At 38.2% G+C, this 23,567-nt stretch overlaps 2 protein-coding genes across 6 annotated transcripts in view; both read left to right on the forward strand.

Moving 5' to 3' along the window:
- Positions 1-12,084, forward strand: part of LOC112807785 (uncharacterized) — a 31,835-nt gene extending 19,751 nt beyond the window's left edge. For all 5 annotated transcript variants that reach the window (XM_025850740.2, XM_073878982.1, XM_025850739.2 and 2 more), the window contains one exon: positions 3,411-12,084. In XM_025850740.2, the coding sequence (XP_025706525.1) occupies positions 3,411-5,641 (2,231 nt within the window). In that variant the 3' untranslated portion in view covers positions 5,642-12,084. The remainder of the gene's footprint in view (positions 1-3,410) is intronic.
- A 5,241-nt stretch (positions 12,085-17,325) lies between these two features.
- LOC112807728 (zinc finger protein 90 homolog) overlaps positions 17,326-23,567 on the forward strand; it is a 133,105-nt gene continuing 126,863 nt past the window's right edge. Inside the window, exons 1-2 of the mRNA XM_073878999.1 lie at positions 17,326-18,468; positions 19,586-19,711. Coding sequence (XP_073735100.1) covers positions 18,328-18,468; positions 19,586-19,711 — 267 coding nt within the window. The 5' untranslated portion in view covers positions 17,326-18,327. The remainder of the gene's footprint in view (positions 18,469-19,585; positions 19,712-23,567) is intronic.

Below are 23,567 nucleotides of genomic sequence, written 5' to 3' on the forward strand. Positions count from 1 at the left end.
AGTGAGGAGCCCAGGGGGAATTATAATCTAGGTGGTCAGTCTAGGAGTTGGACATTACTTAAAATGTTTTCTAAGAATCTCTTCCTAGTGGGACCTACTTTAGAAGTAGAGGATAGATAAATATGTATGATAAAATTAGGAGAAAAAAGGGTAATGCTTGAGAAGGAATGTAAACTGCTTTTCTGATTGTTCAAATTTAGGGGTCCAGGGTTATCATTTATGCAGACAAGCAAGTAATACTGGCGTTTTTGTGTTTAATAGCACAAAAATAAAACTAAGAAAGGTAATAAAGTCTACTAAAATTTGGTTCTTGAGGAGAAGGGAGGAAACAATATTTTCAGTGTTAGCGTGTTATATAGTAGTACTTGATACTATTTAAACAAATTACCTATGGATTAATAGGATTACAAGTTCATATTTATCAGATAAATGTAACAAAAGTACAGTCTCCTTAATTTTACAATTATCCTTCTGTTGGTACCTAAAAAAAAATAAATGGGAAAAAGACCTATTTTAGTGCCTAAAAAACATTTGCAAACAAGTGGAAGTGTATTTGATGCTAAAAGGAAACCCTTGGTAAATCCTACGGAGTAGGAAATAAGACATTCCCTAGTTATAGTCTGATAAAACCAGAAATTGGTAACAAAATTATTAAGCACACGTGACAAACTATTTCTTTTTCTTTTGTATTCTTGAGTATTTTTTTCTTTGTAAACTTCTAATATTTTTCATGTTCTTGCTTTACATCAATATGAGTAAGAACTATATTCCCTCATGCTCTTATTTTTTCCCCATTCCTAATTGTAGTTGTGAGAATTTTTTTGTTCTTGATGGTGGTAATTTTGTGTTTTTGTTTGCCTAGAATATGTCTTTTTTTCAGTAGCCTGAGAAGATAAATCTGTGCTCCCCCTATTATTTATTTCATGAAATTTAAATTAACTTGCCTTTTATTGGCTACTGCATTCTGCCTTATTTGGCTGCTCCAGTTTTATTTTTATGTTGTTTACACTCAGGCTAAACATCATTAGATCCACTCGCATCAAATGTCAGGCATAGTGTATGCTTTCCCATGTCACACCTTTCTTGTTTTCCCTGACTAGATACTAAATGAGTTAATAAGTGAAAATTACTCAGAACATTTTTTAGTATGTAGGTAAAACACTGTTTTTACTGTTATTATATTGAACGTCCTTATGGTACAAGTTAAGTGTATCTGTTTCCAAGAAAGAGCCTTTGAATGTTTGAGCCAGTGTAATCTCTTTTTTCTCTCAGTGTTCAGTATGCAGTGCGTCTTTCAGAAGAAACAAAATTAAATGATCTGTTACCTGATAATATCTACCGTTTTTCACACTTGGGGTATGATCTAACAAAGAAAATGGCGATCGTGTTATTCTTTCTTACTTTGGTATATAACCCGAAATAGACATTTGATAAACACATGTTGATTGGAATCAAGGAGAGGAAAAACTTCATATTCTGAAAACATTGTGAAGGATCTCTGTCTGATTACTTAAATGAACCTGTAATTCTTGATTGAGGAATAAAATGGCATAGCGTCTAAACATTTGTGTTTGAAAAAGCTCTCCAGGTAATGCTCATACACCCAGCGTGCTGAAGCGTACTGATTTAAATTACTCAGGTTCACAGAAAATCAGACTTAACAACACCCTGTTATGAGCAGTGGTTATAAAGTGTGGTCTGCAGACCTACCACATGTTTTTGTAAATAAAATGTTTTTGCAACACAACCATACTCCTTTGTTAACATATGGGCTTTGGCCAATTTCATGCTCTAATAGCAGAGTTTAATATTGTGACGACAGGTATGGCCTGCAAAACCTAGAATGTGTACTATTTTGCCTTTTAAGGAAAAGTTTGCCATCATCTGGATTGAAGAATGAGAATAAAATTGCATTACCACTTTAAATGCAGCATTTAATTAAGAAGAAAATTGTCATTCTCTCAAATCTAAGAAGCCATAGATTGTAACTAAACCATTATGTGATGAACCAGTAAGGAAAAAATATTCTGCTCATTATATTGTGACCTGCTTATCGCAGATCTTTTATCAATTATAAGATGCATTCTGATTTTAGAATGTTTAATATGTGTATATTACATTAGATGAAGTGCAGTATATATTACAAAGCAGTGCTATTTATGGTTGTGTTAAAACAGCTCATCTACTTTTAGATTTAGAGTGAATATACGTTTGAAAGTCTTGAAAGTAGGAAGATTTGAAAAGGCATTCTTGAAGATTTGGAATAATGGTGGTGTTATGTCATTTTTCTAGATACTGAATAGCCTACATCCTAGCCTTGGCTCTGAGTGAGAGAATGCACTTTGACTTTGTAGTCAAGAATGGGTAAATTAATGAGACAAAGAAGTGACTAAACCAGTGCAGAGGATATTGACTGGGGAGTCGTAGAATGCCAACTTGAAATCTGATGTGCATTTAGTTGGCGTAAATTTTGTTCGCTGTGGGTTTTTTAGCTTGGGATAGACTTCGTTGCACTGGGTAGCAAATGTGGACAATATTTTTTAAATGGTAAATCAACATAAATGTTACTCATTTCCTGGGATTTGGTTGGAAATATATGATCCTTAAATTTTGATAAAAACAGAAACCTGAAATGTGGAAATGTGAAATGTGAAAGATAAACCAAAATTAAGTATTAGTATTTTGGCACTGGTAATGCTATTTTATGGAAAAGTAAGTGAACACAAATGTGATTATCATGGTAGGTTCACCTGTTTAGTGGCTATAGTAGAGCAATATGAAAGTATCAAAGCCAAAATAGGGTGATACATCAGATCTATGTTGGCACAGGATTACTTATTTTGTCATTATCTTATACTTTATTTAGGGACATTGGCATTCCTGTTGGGAGGGGAATTAGAGTACAGTCTGATGACTCTTTCCTTGAACATAAAGCCATTGGTGCATTCAGAAATTTATCTTTCTATTGTGTAGGAGGGAAATTCAACTGGAAGCATGAAAACTTGTTTGGGTGTTACTAAAACAACATAGATTTGAGAGTATTAGACCTAGTCTGTCTCCTTAATGTCTCTTTTTTCTCCATGAACACCTTTGTCTACTCATTTTTCTTGTGATTCCAATTACTTTTCATTAGCTCAGTTGGACCGATCTTATTTTCTGTGATTTTTCTCACACCTGGATCTGTCACTCCTATAGACTCTTCCATCCTCTCTTCATTGCTTCTTGAATTTGTATCTTCATTTTCTTCCTTTTTCCACATATGTTTTCTTGAACTGGGTGGGAAAAAGGCACTTTGATCCTGAGGTACTACTGAAACCAAAAGTCAAATATATAATAGAACATTTGTATGTTAATCCAGTTCCATTGGAACTGTAAAATTCTTACGGTTTGTTCAATGTTTTCATTTCTAGAAGACAGCAAAGCTTACCTAACAGAGAGAATCCAGAAAAACCAAGACAAATATTTGCCACAAGTTTTATTAAACAACAAAACAGTGACTTCAGAGAAAGTTTATGCTTTAAGAAAATCATCTAATATGAGTACGGAGTTTATTCCTTCAAGAAAAATGCCCTGTAAACATGACTTACATGGAATGAATTTGAAAAATATTTTAATATCAATTGGTAGTAAGAGAAATTCTTCAAGAAAAAAGCCTCCCATGTTAAATGTATATGAGAAACTACTTGATGTTAAGCAGGATAAACCTCGTACTCAAGAGATTTCTCATGAAAATAATCAATATGAGAAAGCCCTTGGGCATAAGAATGGTGTTACTGAGCACGTAAATAGTCAGTCTTCAGAGAAGACTTTAAAATATGATGGTGGAAAGTCCTTAGGAAAAAAGATCACAGTAATTCCACACAGGCATATTGACACAGGAGAGAAAATCTGTGAATATAATGGACGTGGAGAAACCTGTGAGAGGGCATCTCTCTTGAAATGTCATGGGGTCTCCTTTGAAATAAAACAATGCAAAGGCAATCAGATTGAAAATAATTTCAGCAGGATGTCACATTTCACTAAAGTTCAGAAAAAACAGAGACGTGAGTGTCTATTCAAATGTAGTGAATGTGGGAAAACATTCAACTACAAGTCAAACTTCACAGTGCATCAGAGAACACACACAGGAGAAAAACCCCATGAATTTAATTCATGTGGGAAAACAAGTCACAAATCACCCCTCACAGACCATCAGATAACACATACAGGGGACAAACTTTATAAATATAGTGAATGTGGGAAGTCCTTTTGTAAGAAGTCATCTCTCACTCGACATGAGGGAACATATACAGGGCGGAAACCTCATGAATGTAATGAGTGTGGAAAAACTTTCTGCAAGCAGTCAGCCTTCACTCAACATCAGACAACTCATACAAGAGAGAAACACTTCCAATGTAATGAACTCAGGAATACTTTCCGTCGCCAGTCAGACATTAAGGTACATCAGAGAATTCACAAAGGAGAGAAGCGCTTCCAATGTAATGAATGCGGCAAAACTTTCCATTGGCAGTCAGACATTAAGCTACATCAGAGAATTCACACAGGAGAGAAACCCTTTCAGTGTAGTAAATGTGATAAAACTTTCTATCGGCGGGCAGATGTTAATGCACATCAGAGAATCCACACAGGAGAGAAACGCTTTCAATGTAATGAATGCGGTAAAACTTTCTATTGGCAGTCAGACGTTCATGCACATCAAAGAACTCACACAGGAGAGAAACCCTTTCAATGTAATGAATGTGGTAAATCTTTCCATCGGCAGTCAGATGTTAATGTGCATCAGAGAACTCACACAGGAGAGAAACGCTTTCAATGTAATGAATGTGGTAAAACTTTCTATCGGCAGTCAGACGTTAATGCACATCAGAGGATTCACACAGGACAGAAACCCTTTCAATGTAATGAATGTGGGAAAACTTTCTATCGGCAGGCAGACGTTAATGTGCATCAGAGAACTCACACAGGAGAGAAACGCTTTCAGTGTAACGAATGTGGTAAAACCTTCTATCGGCAGTCAGAAGTTAATGTTCATCAGAGAACTCACACAGGAGAGAAGCCCTTTCAATGTAATGAGTGTGGGAAAACTTTCTATCGGCAGTCAGATGTTAATGCACATCAGAGAATTCACACAGGAGAGAAACCTTATAAATGTAATGAATGTGGGAAATCCTTTTATGAGAAGTCATCCCTCACTCGACATGAGAGAACTCACACGGGGGAAAAGCCCTATGAATGTAATGAATGTAGGAGAACCTTCTGCCAGAAGTCAGCCCTCACTCAACATCAGAGAACTCACACAGGGGATAGACCCTTTCAGTGTAATGTATGTGGTAAAACTTACCGTCATCTGTCAGCCATTAATGTACATCAGAGAACTCACACAGGAGAGAAACCCTTTCAGTGTCATGAATGTCAGAAAGCTTTTCTTACGAAGTCGACTCTTATTAATCATCAGAGAACTCACACAGGGGAAAAACCCTTTGAATGTAACGAATGTGGGAAGAGTTTTCGTCATAAATCTACCCTCACTACCCATCTGAGAATTCACTCAGGAGAGAAACCTTATAAATGTTGTGAATGTGGAAAAACTTTTGGCCGGAAATCAGCGCTTACTCATCATCAAGGAATTCACATAGGGTAGAAACTCTGTGGCAGAAACTTGCTGTTTTTCCTAATGCACATTTCTCTTTGTGCTTACACAACTAGTCAAGATTTTCTAGCTTTCCTTCCATTCACATGAAGCCATATGACCTCTGAAACAAATTCCAAGCCTGTAAAGGACCTCATTTGGAATTTTTCCTACTCCCATTTTTCTTTCCTTATCAAAGGGTAATGGAGATCATCCTCAGGATAACTTGGGAGCTAGTCATTAGAGATTACAGAGTCACAGGTTAGAAGAAACCAGGGTCCTGTGCAAAGTTCTGCCTTCTCTAACATCACTTGTAAGTTTTGTCATGAACCAGAAATTAATTTTGAACTTGTTCAGCCATTACACATTTAGGGCTTTTTGTTGTCATGGTATATCTTAGCGATCCCTCATCTCATATACATCGCGAATCTAATGAAGGTATGAGAAACACTGTATGTCAGAGAATTCAATAGGCAGGGAAACTGCTGACAGTATTCTGCATTTTAATAAACTTTCATCAACAAGTCAAGCATTTTGTAAATCAGAAATTTATGAATTGAAACACCCCAAAATGAAATGGAAATAGGGAAATTTTCACAAAGAATCTACATCTGATTGACCATCAGATAATTGAGAGTAGAATAAAAGCTAATAACTTGAAAAACATTCAAGATTTATTTATCAGAGAATACGTAACAAATGAAAACTGTCAGTTTAGGAAGTGAGGAAAACATCCTCATCTAGAAATAATCTTCTTCTGGAAGTAATGTTTTGGATGCAATACTAAATATCTTATTAATAACCTGACACGGGATATTTATTTGACCGTCATGGTCAACAAGGAGTATGTAGCTTTGAGAAGGCACAAGTGAGTTGAGTCATCAAAGCAACAGTACTAAGTGTATATGTGAATAATATATGTAAACTCAAAGTAACAGCACTAAATGTATATGTGAATAAAGTAACAGCACTTTGTAAACATCGAAGTAACAGCACTAAGTGTATATGTGAATAATATATGTAAACTCAACGTAACAGCACTAAGTGTCTATGTGAATAAAGTAACAGCACTGCTTGTTCACGTGAATAATAATAATAAGCCTCTGAGCTCTGTTAGGCTTATACATAGGAGTGTGCTCTTTAATGGCTACTTTCTATATGCTTGATTTTGTTTTAGCCTCCAAAATAGTTATAGTAGGAACAATGCACCCTTACCTAAATAATTTTTGTAACATACACTACGATTTCTGACAAATGCTTTTGTTGTCCCATCATATTCTTACACCACAATGTATATTTTTTTAAAAGAAACGTTGAATGCATGACATACCGTGCATCATGTGTGTTTTCTACTTTTTGGTGGCACGTGTAAATCAGTACAGACATTGTTAACAAACTGTTCTTTTAGGAAATGACCAAATAACAACTGATAAAATCAAGATTTACTTGAAGTATGCAATGATTCAGTACACAGTTATTTATAATACACATCTGAATCAATTTTCAAAATTGTCCTTGAACATTAGTACTTATTATTTCTGTACAGATTGAAAGCAGGGCCTGTTGAAGAAATTTTCCCCATTTTATATTTGTGTTATATCCAAAGGATATGCTTATATAAGTTTTAAGTGTGAAGTTCAGATTTTATGTGAGCAAAAAGCTATCTGCATTTGTATTTAGTGTGGTAGAATGCCACATTTTCCCTCCTACAATTATACATGTTTTTTTCAGACAGGCTGTTCTATGTCTGTCACTTATTATTTGAGTGATCTATGTAGTGATTTAATTTCTGCCTCAATTTCCTCATCTGCAAAATGGAGATAATATTACCTACCTCACAGATACTGAACAGTTTGGGTCAGAGTTTTCTGTTATTAGAGCTAAAGGCCTTTATGTTTAGAACTCGAACATTAGAAATAAAATGGTCTGTCATTCCGTGGTATAAAATGTATTTCTGCTTCTGGAGTTGATACAAGAAAATTCTTATTAAAACTTTGTATTTTGTCAGGTTTGTCTTTAAAACATATGAAACAAATGTGTTTAAAGTAAATAGAATCATCTAGTGACCTTTTCCTGTTGTTGATTAAATATGGTATAAACTAAAAATCCAACTTTGTTTTTTTCCAAATGAATAGCCAGTTGATCTTTCACCTTTTGATTCATTCACCCCTATTTCGCTGATTTGAAACCACATTTTTGTTGTGTCGAGATTTATCCTTCGGTGGGGCTGTTACATCTCTAGGCCCTGTATCTCTGCCCCCCTTATTCTGGTGGTGCACGATCCATACGGGCCAACCAAAGGGTACCACCCTACTGCCCCACGCTGATGATTTCACTGCTCTTCACTCTCCGCTTTTTGCTGCTCTGTATAAACTCATTGTGAATTTCAGCGGTTCTGGTAACATTTTGTCACATCACGCTTTGTGCCTTATCCTGAACACCATTCCTTTATTAAAACCAGCATGACGGTTTTGAGTTACGTCCATGTTTATATATGTAGCTCTTGTAATTTTCTAGTATCTTATACTCTGTTCTATTAAAATAACTTAATTCTGTTGAAAGGCATCTTGTTTCTAATTTTTCATGATGATGAACAATACGATTTTGGACATTGTGTATTTTATCCAGAGTAGAGCTGAATCCTCAACCCACAGTGAGAAAAAGTTTTAGTGACTATAAATACAAACATTTGTTGATGCGATCAGTATTTATTAGTCACTTACTAAAGAGGAGGCATTGTACAACAGTGAATAAAATGTAAGTTCTAGGGGTGCCTGGGTGGCTCAGTCGTTGAGCGTCTGCCTTCAGCTTGGGTCATGGTCCCAGGGTCCTGGGATCGAGCCCCGCGTCGGGCTCCCTGCTCTGCGGGAGGCCTGCTTCTCCCTCTCCCACTCCCCCTGCTTGTGTTCCCTCTCTCGCTGTGTCTCTCTCTGTCAGATAAATAAAATCTTTAAAAAAAAAAAAAGTTAAATTCTACTCTTCCTGAGATTAAATTGCAGTGAGACATACCAGCGTTGTCAGAAGACAGAAACCAGAGCAGTGATTTGAACAGAAACAATACGATCTAAAGCACTGTTAACTTGGTGTACAGTTGTTAACTGGGGATCTGAAAGGGTAAAAAGGGAACACTGAGATATCGTGAAGATAGCAGGAATCGAAAAGGGAAAAATGAAACTCAAATGTATCACTAAGATAGCAACTGCAGGCTGCAGCTACCAGCTCTAGGCTGGTCAAATGAAGGGACCGGGGTAGGGGGGCCCTCCCTCAGAGCTGAAATGCAGGCCTCCGAAAAGAACCTGTCCCACTGATGTGGTTATTGGAGCCCAGAGGAGGGGCCTCTCTGGACTGGGGCCCATGCTGGCTGAGGAGAGAGTGCTGGTTGCCTGGCACTGGTTTCTCTGATGGGACATGATGACGCTGGTATGCGAGTGTTAGAAAAACTGCAAACTGAATTTAGCTGCTTCTCTCAGAAGACTCCATGCCTGACTGGGGTGTGAAGCAGCATTGCTAAGGTGCTGACAGCACAGTATGCGGATGGAAAGCCCACAGGAAACGAACGGGAAGAAGCATGTCCCTTTGCCCTCCTCACCCTTGCAGTCCTCAAGCATATACTGTTGGCCAGGCATGACAGCTGGTAAAACGTAAGTATGGTCATAGTGGAAAAAGTCAGCTGACCCAACCCAGTCAAGCCACAGAAGTTAACATAAATAATACTGACATTTGGTATCATTCAACAGTATTGAATTTGTGTGCCATCTAATAGGATTAATACATCGGGATTAGTTTGCCACGTGATTTTTTTGGAGGGACTAAGTGATATGGGACATAAACATTCCATCTATAGTGTTATTTCTTCATTTTTATTATTTTTATTTTACAAATAATACTGGAATATATTCTTTTTTCAAATTATAGCTATTCCTTTTTTTTTTCCCTTCCCTTCCCAGCACAAGGACAGCAGTCCCATTGCAGGTCAGTGAGGTGAAGAGAGGAGCTCACGCAGAGAACAGAGTAGTACTACTGTTCCTATCATAGAGACATGGGACATTGGGGAGTTGGTGGCTAAGGAGATTATAGAGGAAATTGTTGGCGTGGTTGGAGATTGATTACATTGAGGGGAAGATGAGTGTATTATAAATGGGAGCCACGTTTCTCCTTGTTGAAGGTATTTATAAATATAGAAAGGTGGAAGACGGAACAGAACCCCGAGGTGTTGAATCAGAATTGTAGGTATTGGTAGGAATTGATCATTTTTTAAATATATATACATTGATAATACATTTCTAGGTGTGTGTGTACATACATGGGTAGACACGTGCACATGTATATGGAAATACGTGTGTATACAAACAGACATACGTGTGTTTGTGTGTGTCTGTGTGTGTATGAATGTCCTCCGTACACATACTTCCTAGCTCTTTATGCTAAGATTGCTTAGAAGCAACTCCATCCAAGGAGCAATGAGCACTAGCTTCTAGAGTTTGTTTTCTAGATACTATCTTCCACTTAAAGGAAGCAGAACTCCTTGGTAAATGCCTGATTCCAGACCTGGGCCTGGAAAAGCAGATGAGCCTGAAACATCTTCCTGTGAGAGAAGGCAAGGAATGGCTCAACGAATAATAGGGGCATAGCTTGAAGATGTTCCTGTTGGCCAAATCTGGAACAATTTGAGCATAAAAATGAATAGTAACAATGGAGTATAACCTATGGTATAAAACAAAAAGCCATGAATCCATATTGAGGTAGAAATAAGTGGGGAGAAGGGAAATCTCTTCCTTACTAGTAAATGTATGAGGAACAATGGAAATAGAAAACCAGTATTTGGTAACCATCATAGTAGTGATTATTAGTGAGATGATTAATAGATACTAAGATTGGTGAGTGGTTGAGGAACAATATTGGCATAACCTCAGAATATATCTCCACAAATACCAATTTCAAAGGGGATAATGGTGATGTTACGGTGGGGAAACCTGGCAGACACCAAAATGATAAGATGATCCAGGCTAATACCACCATGGTCTGCGTTTTGTGGCCCCTGACATACACACTGATCCACCTTTTCTGTGGTTACTACCAAGAAAGTCTGGTAATGAAGAAACACAGGACAAACCCCAGACTGACTGGATCCAGGACCAGAAAGGAAAGACTTTGTTGGGACAGTTATTGAGATTGGAATGGGGTTTGTGGATTTGACAGTAGTGTTCTGTCAAGGTTGATTTTCTGACTTGCGTATTTGGTTGGTGGTTCTGTAAGAAAATGTCCTTGTTTTAGGAGAAGGCCTGGCGGAGTACTTAGGAATTGTGATATATGACATCCATAGCTCTGTCTCATATACTCAGGAAAAGAATAATGATAATAGGAGGATAGTTGATCAGACAGAGATATGAAGCAAATGCAGTGAAATGTTAACAGTTGGGGAATCTAGCTGTGGGGGATATGGGAATTCTTTGCACTGTTCTTACAACTTACCTAAAGTTTGAAATTATTTCAAAGTAAATCTTCCAATAATTAGTTTTTTTTTGAACCCGCCACTTGTACATTGGTAGTCTTCCTTGCTGTAACCATTGCTATTAGTTCAGAGTTTAACCTATAACATCTTCCTTTCCCATATATTTAAAACTCATATATATGTACATAAAAGACTATATAAAAGGAGTACCATCTCACTTTAAGATTGTTTTTGATATCCAAATTTTAAATGACATCATATAAGCATTCATGAAGTCTGGTATTTATTATTGTAAATGTTGAAATAATACAATTTCTGAATTATTATTAATTGTCTAGAATCAGAAAATGTTAAAACAGACTTCACAAATGAAATACGAATTGTGCCTCTGGTTGCCATGTGGTAATGATATTTTAACTAGGAAGCCTAAATGAATTTTATAATTGTTGGTATCCTGTGAATGGACCCCACTCTTACACAAGTGCCCAGGAGGTCTTATGGGTGATTTGATGATTTGGGCTTCTTTTAAATTACGAATTAAAATTGAAAATATTTCTTAAAATCTTTAAAAGTCATCTAAATGAAGGAAGTAAGAAAACCATCATTAGGCAAACCACACATCAATGATTACTGCAGACACTATCCATTAACAGATGCTAGTATTAAGATATTAATTAAAATGAGAAAAATAGTAACTTTACAGCAGAGGACCCTGCCAGACATAACTTTTAACAGAATGGTTAACGTGTCTCATAATAAGACGTAGAAACATGATGAACTCCCTGATACGATGCTCTGAGAAGCACACATCTCTTAAGTGGTATTTTTGTCCCACACATACATCATCCTAATCATGAAAAAACATCAGACAAACACATAGTGGGGGCCATTCTACAAAATAACCAACCAGTTTTCATCAAAATGTCAAGGTTGTGAAAGATCAGGAAATACTGGGAAGCCGTCCCCTCAATCAAGTGACACTTCCCGCACAGAGTGCTGGTGTCACCCTCATGCAGCTCCACCTTGTCTTCCCTTCTGAACCTGGGATCAGAGTCTTTGATGGCTTCTGAGAATGGCGACATCCTGCAGGTTTTGCCCACTTCTTGGGAGATGAATAACAATCTGATCACAGAAATACAAGGTAAGCTCTTTTGGGGGGTTCTGTCTCTGCGATTTAGCTCTACAGAGAGAGAGAGCTCAGGTAAGAGAGTTTTATCTTCCAGGTGGGATTCCTGTTCATTGTGCTGGGACCTGAGTGCATGAGAAAAATTCACTTGGCATGGAAACTTTATCCAGGGTGCCTTCAAGGTCCATTCATGTTGCAAGTGGACAAGATTTCCTTCTTTCTCATGGCTGAGTAATACTCTGGTGTGTATGTGTGTGTGTGTGTGTGTGTGTGTGTGTGTGTGTGTGTGTACACATATATATACCACACCTGCTTTATCCATTCATGTGTTGATGGACACTTAGGTTGTTTCCATATCTTGGGTATTGTGAATAATAATGCAGTAAGCATGGGAGTGCATATATCTCTTCAGTGTCCTGTTTTCATTTTCTTTGGGTATATATCCACTTGTGGAATTGCTGGATCATATGAGAATTGTATCTCTGATTTTATGAAGACCGTCCATACTGTTATCTATAGTAGATGTACTGACATATATTCCTACCACCAGTGTGCAAGAGTTCCCTTTTCTCCACATCCTTGCCAGCACATACTATTTCTTGTGTTTTTGATAATAACCATCCTAACAGGTATGAGGTGATCTCTCATTGTGGATTTGATTTGCATATCACTGATGATGAGTGATGCTGAGCATCTTTTCATGTACTTGGCCGTGTAGATACCTACTTTGGAAAAATGCCTATTCCTCTGCCCATTTTTTTTTTTTTGGAAAGATTTATTTATTTATTTATTAGAGAGAGAGTGGGGTGGAGGGGCAAAAGGAGAGAGAGAATCTCAAGTAGACTCCTTGCTTAGCATGGAGCCTGATGCAGGGCTTGATCTCATGACCCTGAGATCATGACCCTGAAATCATGACCTGAACCGAAATCAAGAATTGGATGCTTAACTGACTGAGTCACCCAGGTACCTCTCCTCTGCCCATTTTTAAATCAGATTTTTGTTGCTTTTGAGTTATAGGAGTTCTTTATATATTTATTTGATATATGGTTTGCAAATATTTTCTCCTATAGGTTGCCTTTCCATTTTTTTATTGTTTCTTTTGCTGTGTAGCAGCTTTTTAGTTTAATGTAGTCCCACTTGCTGATTTTTTTTCTTTGTTGCTGTGCTTTTGGTGTATGTCCAAACAATCATTACCAAGAAAATCATTGTGGAGGAGCTTCTTCCCTATTTTTTCTTCTAAGAGTTTTATGGTATCAGGTCTTAGTGTTTAAGTCTTCAACCTATTTTGAGTTAATTTTGTGAATGGTGTAAGATAGGGGTCCAATTTCATGTCTCTCCATGTGGTTTATCTCATTCTCCTAGTACCATTTATTGAAAAGGCTGTCTTTCTGCATTGAGGATTTTTTGATCCCTTGTGAACTGTTAGTTCACTGTATATGCATGAGTCTATTTCTGGACTCTTCGTTCTGTGCCATTAGTCTACCCAGCTATTTTTATGCCAATACTCTACTGGTTTAATTACTACAGCTTTGTGGTATAGTGTGAAATCAGGAAGTGTGAGGCCTCCAGCTTGGTTCTTACTCATGATTGGTTTGACTATTCATGGTCTTTATGGCTCCGTACAAATTTTAATATTGTTTTTTCTATTTTGTGAAAAATGCCATTAAAATTTTGATAGGATTGCATTGAATATATAATAGGCTTTGGATAGTTTTTCTTTTTTTTTTTTTTAAAGATTTTATTTCTTTATTCAACAGAGAGAGAGACACAGCGAGAGAGGGAACACAAGCAGGGGGAGTGGGAGAGGGAGAAGCAGGCTTCCCGCTGAGCAGAGAGCCCGATGCGGGGCTCGATCCCAGGACCCTGGGATCATGACCTGAGGCGAAGGCAGCCGATTAACGACTGAGCCACCCAGGCGCCCCTGGATAGTTTTTCAAATTAAGATATAATTGGCATATAACATTGGGTAAGTATTTGGTTGACAACATGATGATTTGGTGCATATATATATATATATATATATATATATATATATAGTTATATAATTGCCATAATATAGTTAATATCCATTATCACAAATTGTTACAGGTTTTTTTCTTGTGATGAGAAATTTAAGATCTACTTAACACCTTTCAAAATACAATGCAGTATTGTTAACTGTACTTACCATGCCAAACATTATATCCCCCAGCCTTATTTATCTTATAACTGGCAATTTGTGCCTTTTCACCCCCTCTGCCCATGACACCCACTCCCCCACACCCTGCCTCTGGCAGCCCCCCATCTATATTATGATTTTGGTTGTTTTTGTTTTTTTAAAGATTCCACATATAAGTGAGATCATACAACATTTGTCTTTCACTGTCTGACTTACCTCATTTGGCATAATGCCCTCAAGGTGTAACTGTATTGCAAATGGCAAGATTTCCCTTTTTGTGGCTGAATAATATTCCTGTGTTGTGTGTGTGTGTGTGTGTGTGCACGTATGTGTGTGTATTTTCTTTACCATTCATCTGTCCTAGATGAGCACTCTCCGGTTTGTTTTCCCACCCAGGGCAAAAGGCACTGGGCAGGTTTGCTGGCTCTGCTGGTTCTGCAGTTCTTAGTAAGGACTGCGTGCCTGTTAATAGGTACACAGGTAGAGGAGACTCATTCTGGGTCTCTTGGCATATAGTTTTGGGTTCCACAACTCCCACCAACGCATTTTTGTTCATGGATGGATGTCAAATTAGTTTTTTAAAAAGGGAGAGAAAAAGGAGGAACCAATGTCTTATGCTTCCATCATGCTGATGTCACTCTCTGGTACTTTTGTTTTAAGTAATCTTTAAACCCAGTGTGGGGCTCGGACTCATGTCCCTGATATCAAGAGTTGCATGCTCTACTGACCGAGCCAGCCAGGTACCCCTCTCTAGTACCTTTTTTTAATGTGATCTTGTCTTAAATATTCTTACATAAACCAAATTCTTAATTTCAAAGTATTTTGTAACCAATCCCCTATGTAAGTTAGTATACCTCTACAGTACCAGTTTTTTTCTTTTTTTCGCCCAACATGGGGCTTGAACTCACGACCCTGAAATCAAAACTTGAGCTGAAATCAAGTGTTGGGTACTTAACCAACTGAGCCACCCAGGTGACCCTCTACATTACTGCTTTTAATGGTTACATAGTGTTCCACTATATGGCCTTAATTTATTTTGCTTACACAAACTTCAAGGACATTTTGTTTCTAGTATTTGCTTTTATAAATTAAATTGTGAGGAATCCTGTTAGTTTTAGCTATTGCCTCTTTACGCTAAGCCTAGCATTCTCTACTGTGCATTGCAATATTGGTGCTTGGGACTGTGTAAACCACATTTTACACTTGTCCCCTGCTTTGCCCTAGGAGACCCTACAGGAAGTGTGGAGGACACGGTTATGGGAGGAGCAGCTTCCTTCTTCCTGTTTTCAGAATGCTTTCCTTAACATCACCCTAGCAATGGCCCTTCACCTTGGCCACCAGTGGTACACTACAGCTTCTTTTTTTGAAATATTTAAAAATTGAGATATAATTCACATATCATTAAATTCACTCCCTTAAGAGCAGAAAATTCAGTGGTTTCAAGTATATTCACAAAGTTCTGCAGCCATCACTAGGAGCTAATCCCAGCAGGTTCGCTCACTCTCCAGCTTCTTTCAGCTCTCCCACATGTAGCCATATTGATTCCTCTCTGACAGGCAGCACCAGCTGAGCAGGACACCCCTCAGAGGCATTATCCCACCATGCCCTTCTGACAGTCGTGCAGTAACTGGATAGCACCCCTCTGAAGGTCTGAATTCCAGTTCTGCGAGGCTCTTCTCTCAGCACCTATGATATATCAGCATGACCCAGGCACCTCCCCTGCTTCAGGTGTGGAATCCCAGGTCTTCAAGCGTGGAATCCTCTTCTGAGTGGCTACGTTTGAATTCTTTGACTTCTTTCATCATGTTACCCTGGGGTGGTAGCTGCTGTCTGCAGTTGTTATCCCCGTTACCTTTGTGTTCACTTTTGACTTTAAAATACCTGTTTTAACCTGTTCTATTAAATTCCCTCTCATCATATTTGAGAGGTTTCTCTTCCCACCTGGACTCTGACTGATGTAAACATTCTTGTACGTACGTCAATGAAAATTAATTCTATTATTATAAAGTCATGTGTTGTTGTCTAAGTGGAATTTCCCAGTTAAAATTCCTTTAGAATTTGATAAAAATGAGCCTCCAGAGAGTTTACATGAATTAAACTCTCAATAAAAGTGAGTAGGAATAAGCATCTTCTCAAGCACACACCCTAACTCTGTATTACTCTTTTTAAAAATATGTTTGAGTCTTATACTTCAAAATGGTATTTTACTTATTCATAATTTCCCCAAATTGGAAATTAAAGTTACTTGGAAAGAGATAAGTGAAGTGTGGTAAATTCATACCATGGAGTAGGACTTGGGAAATAAAAGCCAACAAGTGTATTGATACTCGAAACAACACTGATGAATCTTAAGTGTATTGTACTAAGTAAAAGATAACAGATTCATAAGATTCCATATGGTAAGAGTCTATATATGTGACTTTCCAGAAAAGGCAAACTATAGGCATGAAGAAGAGAGAGTAGCTGCCAAAGGATAAGAAAGTTTGACCTCAAAAGGGTAGCGTGAAGAATTTTGGGGGCTGTGATGAAACAGTTCTGTATTTTGACTGTGGTGGTGGTTACACAGATCTATGCATTTGTCAAAATTCATAAAACTACAGCAGAGTGAACTTTTGTACAGAAATTTAAAAAAATAAATCTCAATATCTTACATGTTTTTACTTAAACATTGCATTTTTTCAATTCTCATAATGGACTTTTATACATATTTATCATTCATTTTCATTTTATATACCTTTGTCATTCATTATCATATTAGTGCTTAGTTCTGTAGCCCATTTTGTTTTACTTTCTCTTGATTTAAAGATCTCTTTTTTAATTAATATATCTTTTCTTTCAAATAATAAAAATATAATTTTCTTGTTTATTTGCTTTTAACTTCTTAAAAAAATTGAGCTGAGTTGTTTGTTTTTTATAATGTATCAGGTACTAAATTTATGGTTTCTATTTTTGGTGTTACAACTTGTCACCTCTATTTTTATTAACTTAGTGTTTTATTTTAAATCTTGAATCCATGTGAATTGTACCATGTGTGATCTATGTACATAACTTTACTCCAAATTGTTGGGAAGGAATTGCTTTTGGAATATTCTATTCTTTCCTCAGTGCTTTGAAATGCTACATTTGTTATACTGCATTCAAAAAATACACTTAGTCATGGCTTTGTTTCCATGAAGCAGATGCCAAACTATTTTTATTCGAGCAATATTGTGCATATTGATACTTCTCAGGAATTTTTCTTTTTGAAATGTTTTTTGTCTGCTAATTTAGATTATTTATTCCAGATGAAGTTGAGAACGCTTTTGTAAAGTACACATTAAGATACACAAAAATCAAAGAGAAAAAAATATATGCAAGACTGAGATTCTTAGTGGAATGTTTTCAAAGAATATCGCTTCTTTCTGTGAAAGGGTAGATCTTCATTTATTCAAGTAATCTTAATGTCTCCACAGAGGAAAGAGTATGTTCGTGTAAATGAATATATATTTTTGGAATGTGTTTTATGATTTATCTACAATTTTCATTTATTGTTTTCATGATTTTTGATGAACTAGTTTCTTGACCCCGCCCTCTCCCCCTGGCTTTTCATTTTCTGAGAGAATCGCTGATGGTGTCCGATACTATTTTTTTTTTTTAGGCATTCTTTTATTTTATTGATGGAATCTATTTCCTAGTATTTGAAAAAGTGAACGTGACATGCGGGTTCTCTTTTCCTGACAGCTGTGTCTGAATTGCACACTTGCTGCACATAGAACTCAGCTGTAATCCGTAAACTGTGGGGAGTCCCTGACGGGCTCTGACTGCCTGGGGAACTATCTCAAGCGCCCCAAACTTTCACGTGCTGGGTAAAGACTGCACTCTCAGCCAATCTCGCACCGCCGGTAGTCAGCAGGGAAAGGTAGTTCTGACTTGCAGCACTGATTGCCCGGACTGCCCGGTTCTGCGCAGGCCTGTTTCTGCGCATGCCTGGTTCCGCCTCCTGCCTCCGTGCACTTCCGTCTCCCCCCCCTCCCCGCCCCGCGGTTTTCTTCAGTTCTCGCGTGGGAGGCCGCTTATGCTCTGCGCTTTTCTGGGGCCAGTTCCTCACCACGAGGGAGCGACCGGTAAGCCCGGGACAGTTGGACGAGGGCCGAGGGGTGCGCCGTGCTGCCCGGGGGTCGCGGGTCGGGGGTAGGCGGTCGGTGCCCGATAGTGTGGAGGAGTTCGGCGGAACCCCCGAAGGCAGGATGGGGACGTCTGCATCAAGACTAGGGGTCGGGACCCCACGTGATCGGCCCCTGCGCGGAGCGTGCGGTGCCGTCCGTGGGGCCCCGTTCCGGAGGCCGCGGGAGGAGGGCGTGTGCGCATGCACGGTGGGTGTCGGAACCGGTGGGAAGGGGACAGCGCTGCGGGGAGGGCATTTGCGCGTGCGCGGCGGGTGGTTGCGTGCGGTGGTCGGGGGAACGGGGCCCACCTGCTGGGGCTGTGCGGTTACCCCCCCGCCTCACGGAGACCCCGTTCCCTCGGTGCTCCCTTTATCCTTCCCGGAGTCTGCGTTGCTCACCAGCCGTGCCCATCACTGCATCCTGATGTGCGCTGTTGCTCCGTCCTGACATACCCTTCCATTCAGGAAGGATCCTCAAGAATTGTTTTTGTCTCATTTAATAGAAAAAAAACTTCCCCTCTTGAAGGTTATTGACTTGCTCAGAATTAGTGGCGAAGACTAAAAGTGGTGTCTCCTGACTCATGAGAGAGAACTGCCTGCTTTCCACGCAAGGAAAAGCAAATTACATTAAAAAGATCCTTTGAGAAACGGCAACAAAGATACAGAAATTGAAACCTTAGACCTTTCCTTAAAGCACTGCTTTTTATAGCTTTCTGTGGAATCACTAACCAAAGGTTTAGTAACAGTAGGGAAATTGATAAAACAGATTAGTCGGGAGTATTTTTATCACAGTTTCAGTGAAGAGTTAATGTTACTTCACTGGGTGTATTGTTTAAACCATTTTTTTTATTTAAAGCAATTTTTTTTTTTTTTTTTTTTTTGTGAGCATCAAGAGAAGTTTAAACTGTTAAATCCTCAGGGAGCAAATATTTACATTTACCCAGCGGAAAATGTTATGCCCAGGAGCTACTGCGCGATTATGTCGGAGTCAGGTCCGATAGGTGGTGTGTGAACATCTGAAGGTCGGAGGTCCTGACGCTCTTCTTCCTGTCTGTTGGGTATGTGTGGTTCTGTAGGGCGGGTGGATTCAGGAGCCCCGGGCAGCCCACATCTTCAGTGACCCCATCCCTCTTGTTGTAACCCAGCACGTCTTCAGAGTTGTCCGCATTTTTCCAAGACAGCAGAAAATGAACAAATCCCAGGTAAGTTATTTATTCATTGCCCACTTTATTTTACAGTGGACTCTGTGAGATTTGTAGGACTCCGCCGTATGTTAAGATGGGGGAAGTTAGTGATAGATAAACATCTAACTTTACAGAAAATATACAGTAATAGATCAGAAGCAGGGCCAAGTTGGCTTGTAGATAGATCCTGATCATTATATATCTTAGAGTTTCTAAGTTGATCCACAAATAAGTCTCTGATGTTCCTGATAACCACGGAAAAAGGAAGACACTATTTTGGGTACAGACAGAATTTTCTTTTTTTAAACACAAGGACTTCTTGGAAGATATCTCTTTTGGTCTTAATATAGGGACACGTAGTGGATAACCTTCCAGTGACAGCCCTGAAATGAGTGTTTAAAACCATCCCTCACTGAGAGGAACAGGGTCCAGGAGATTGTTCAAGTAGTTAATTTTACCTGTCTTGTTATTTTAGTAGTTAACGTTACAGGTCTTGCTTGACCCTGCTGTGAAAGCTGGTATGTTTAGAGGAATGAATGGCCTGCAGGCCTGTTACAAAAACTCTCCGTAGTGACTTTGGCCAGGTTGGGTGTATAAGTTGCACAGCGGATGGTTCAGAGTTAACATTCTCCGACAAATGTGTCTGAGCTTCCCATTCAGACTCCTCCCTTGGAATTCTGTCATTCTGTCCTGGTCTTTCCTCTCTGCTTTTTGGGATCGATCCAGGTAAAGGTGGCCAATGATTTAATTGTCATTGCTTTCCTTGAAGAACTGCTGCATTATTCTCCTGGCAACTGATGGTGCACGTCTTCTTTGTCCTCTTCCGGTACCAGTCATCTGATGGCTCTTTCTTGGAGTCTTCCTCATCGTCCCCTATTGTTCAGTTCCAATTTTTCATCCTTTGTCTTTTTTTTTTTTTTAACATGAACACTGAAAAAAATAGGTAGAGAGTTGAACAATACTGTTCATTGTTTTTAGGACTTCTAAAAATGTATAAATTATCTTCATGTATACATGATGGACATTTTTCCCCTCAGTTCACCAGTAATTTGAGATCGATCCATATGTAGCTTATCCCTTGTAATGCTCTGTTTTTCCCACTGTATAGGTGCACTGTATTCTAAATATATTTTGTTGGTAGGCATTTAGGTAATTTCCACTTTTCATTAATATAAATACTGCTATGAATATCCGTGTTCTCTCTGCATAGATGCAAGTCTGTCTCCACACTCTGGAGCAGTGCTTCTCAAAGTTAGGTTCTTTGGTCAGAAATGGCAGCATCACCTCGAAACTCGTCTGAAATGCAGATTTTTATGTACCCTCCCAAACCTATTGGAACAGAAACTTGGGGGGCAAGGCCCAGCAATCCATATTTTTAACAGGGTGCCCGTATGATGCTGATACACACCAAATTTAAGAATTATTGCTCTAAAGTCCAGTGATTAGTATTTTTGAGTTACAGGATATGAGGATTTCTAATTTTTCTAGGTAAACTTATTCATTAGAGGACAACTTCCTCCCTCCTCTCCAGACATAAAAATTATTCTTATATTAAAGAGTGTAAAACGTCACTGTTTAATTTCTACTTTTCTGATTACTGAGTTTGTGCAACTTTCATAAACCTATGCTTTTTAAGTTGTTTCAGCCTACTGAGTTTAAGAATTCCCTATGTATTTTAAATGCTAATCTTTTGTTATAATTACTAATTATCTTCTCTTCATATGCTTTGTCTTTTAACATAATAGTATCCTTTCTGAAAGTTTTACATTGTGATACAACCCTTTCATGTCTTGTTTTTTTATTCTTGTTTTTCTGACTCCATGGGCCTAATGAAATTCTTCTATATTCTTTTTTCTAATAAGACTTTTCTTTAATATTTAGTACCTTAATCCAGAATTTTTTTAGTATAATGTGATGAAAGGATCTGATTTTGTACTTGTCCATCTTTAAAAAAATAAGCAGCACAATGAAAGGACTAACACAATACGTGTGAGTGGGAATGCTATGCGTGCTGCTGGTTTTCGACTGAGGTAGGTTTTGTCATGTTCACAAAGTATCCTTTGAGTCTTATTTTATTGAAAATTAGAGTTTAATTTTTCCAAATGCTTTCTTAACATTTTATGGGAATGATGATACAGTTTTTCTTTTTAGATCTATTGAATTACATTTCCACATTTCTTAATAACTAATCTTTGTGTTCTAAAACAAGTCCCACGTGGTCAAAAAGGGTTACTCTTTTGGTGATCACTGTAATTCTGTTTGGCAGTATTTTTTTCCATAAACTTGTCTATAGTATTCTTAATCATTTTAAAAATATTTAATTTTTTTCACGCATGTGGAATTTAAGAAACAAAACAGATGAACGTATGGGGGGGGAAGAGAGGGAAACAAGCCATAAGAGACTCTTAAAGACAGAACAAACTGGGGCGCCTGGGTGGCTCAGTCGTTGAGCGTCTGCCTTCGGCTCAGGTCATGATCCCGGGGTCCTGGGATCGAGCCCCGCATCGGGCTCCCTGCTCCGTGGGAAGCCTGCTTCTCCCTCTCCCCCTCCCCCTGCTGGTGTTCCCTCTCTCGCTGTGTCTCGCTCTGTCAAATAAATAAAATCTTTAAAAAAAAATAAAAAAAAAAAGGACAGAACAGACTGAGGGTTGATGGAGGGAGGTGGGTGGGGATGGACTATATGAGTGATGGTGTTAAAGAGGGCACTTGTGATGAGCACTGGGTCTTGTATGCAGGTGATGAATCACTAAATTCTATTCCTGAAACCAATATTGCACTGTATGTTAACTAACTGGAATTTAAATAAAAATTTGGGAAAAAAATAAAAATGTTTAATTTGTTCCTTTTTATTCCTAAAGGTTTTTCTGATTTTTTTGGACTAATGTTTATCACAGATAATACTTTATTCTTCATGGAACCAGCTTTTGGTTTTATTGATTTTCACTGTGTTTTTTAAAAAAGATTTATTTATTTGAGAGAGAGCATGCGCGTGTGTGAGCGCAGGGAGGGGGACAGAGGGAGAGGGAGAGAACGTCTCAAGCAGATTCCATGCTGAGTGTGGAGCCCGATGTGGGGATCGATCTCACAACTCTGAGATCATGACCTGAGCCGAAATCGAGAGTCAGATACTTAACCGACTGTAGCACCCAGGCACCCCTTCACTGTTGTTTTTATTAACTTCTGCTTTTACCTTTATTCCTTCCTTCAGCTATCTTTGGTTATAGGCTATTTTTTGTAACTTTTTGTTGAAGATGAGTTTATTGTAAAGCTTTTTATTATGCTCATGTAAGAATATAATTTCTCTCTACTACTACTTTAGCTACAAAATCCAAGTATCAATATATGGAGCTTTTTTTCTACACAGGTTTCAGTTTCCTTTCTGATGCCTTCTTTGATCACTAACCTAAAATGTGTTTTATTTTTTTAATAAATCTTATTTTTATATGTATAGCAGATGTATTAAAAAAATCCACACATTTTAAGTCTATAGGTCAGTGAATTACTACAAGTCTAATGCCCACAACACTAATACATAGGTCAGAACAAACACTGGCAGGACTTCTAAAGCCTCCCTTGTGCTCCTCCCACAAATCCCTCCCTACTACCTGTTACCTACCTATTCATTTGTGTCTGATCTGTGGCTTCAGGGTGGAGTTGAGAGTGAAATGATGGAGACCATCTGGCCCTCAAGACCTAAAATATTTGTTTTCTGGCTCTTTACACGGAAAACTTTGCAGATCCTTGGATTAATTTATTATATTTGTTAATATTGCTGTCATTTGTGTCCTCTTTAAAATTAATTTTCCTACTCTAAGTCCACATAGATAATCTCCTCTGTTATTTTTAAATGTGCATTGTTTTGGCTTTCACATTT

The sequence above is a fragment of the Callorhinus ursinus genome, unplaced genomic scaffold, assembly GCF_003265705.2.
Source record: "Callorhinus ursinus isolate GAN/ISIS: 27379988/994484 unplaced genomic scaffold, GSC_fseal_2.0 scaffold32, whole genome shotgun sequence".
Classification (NCBI taxonomy): domain Eukaryota; kingdom Metazoa; phylum Chordata; class Mammalia; order Carnivora; family Otariidae; genus Callorhinus; species Callorhinus ursinus.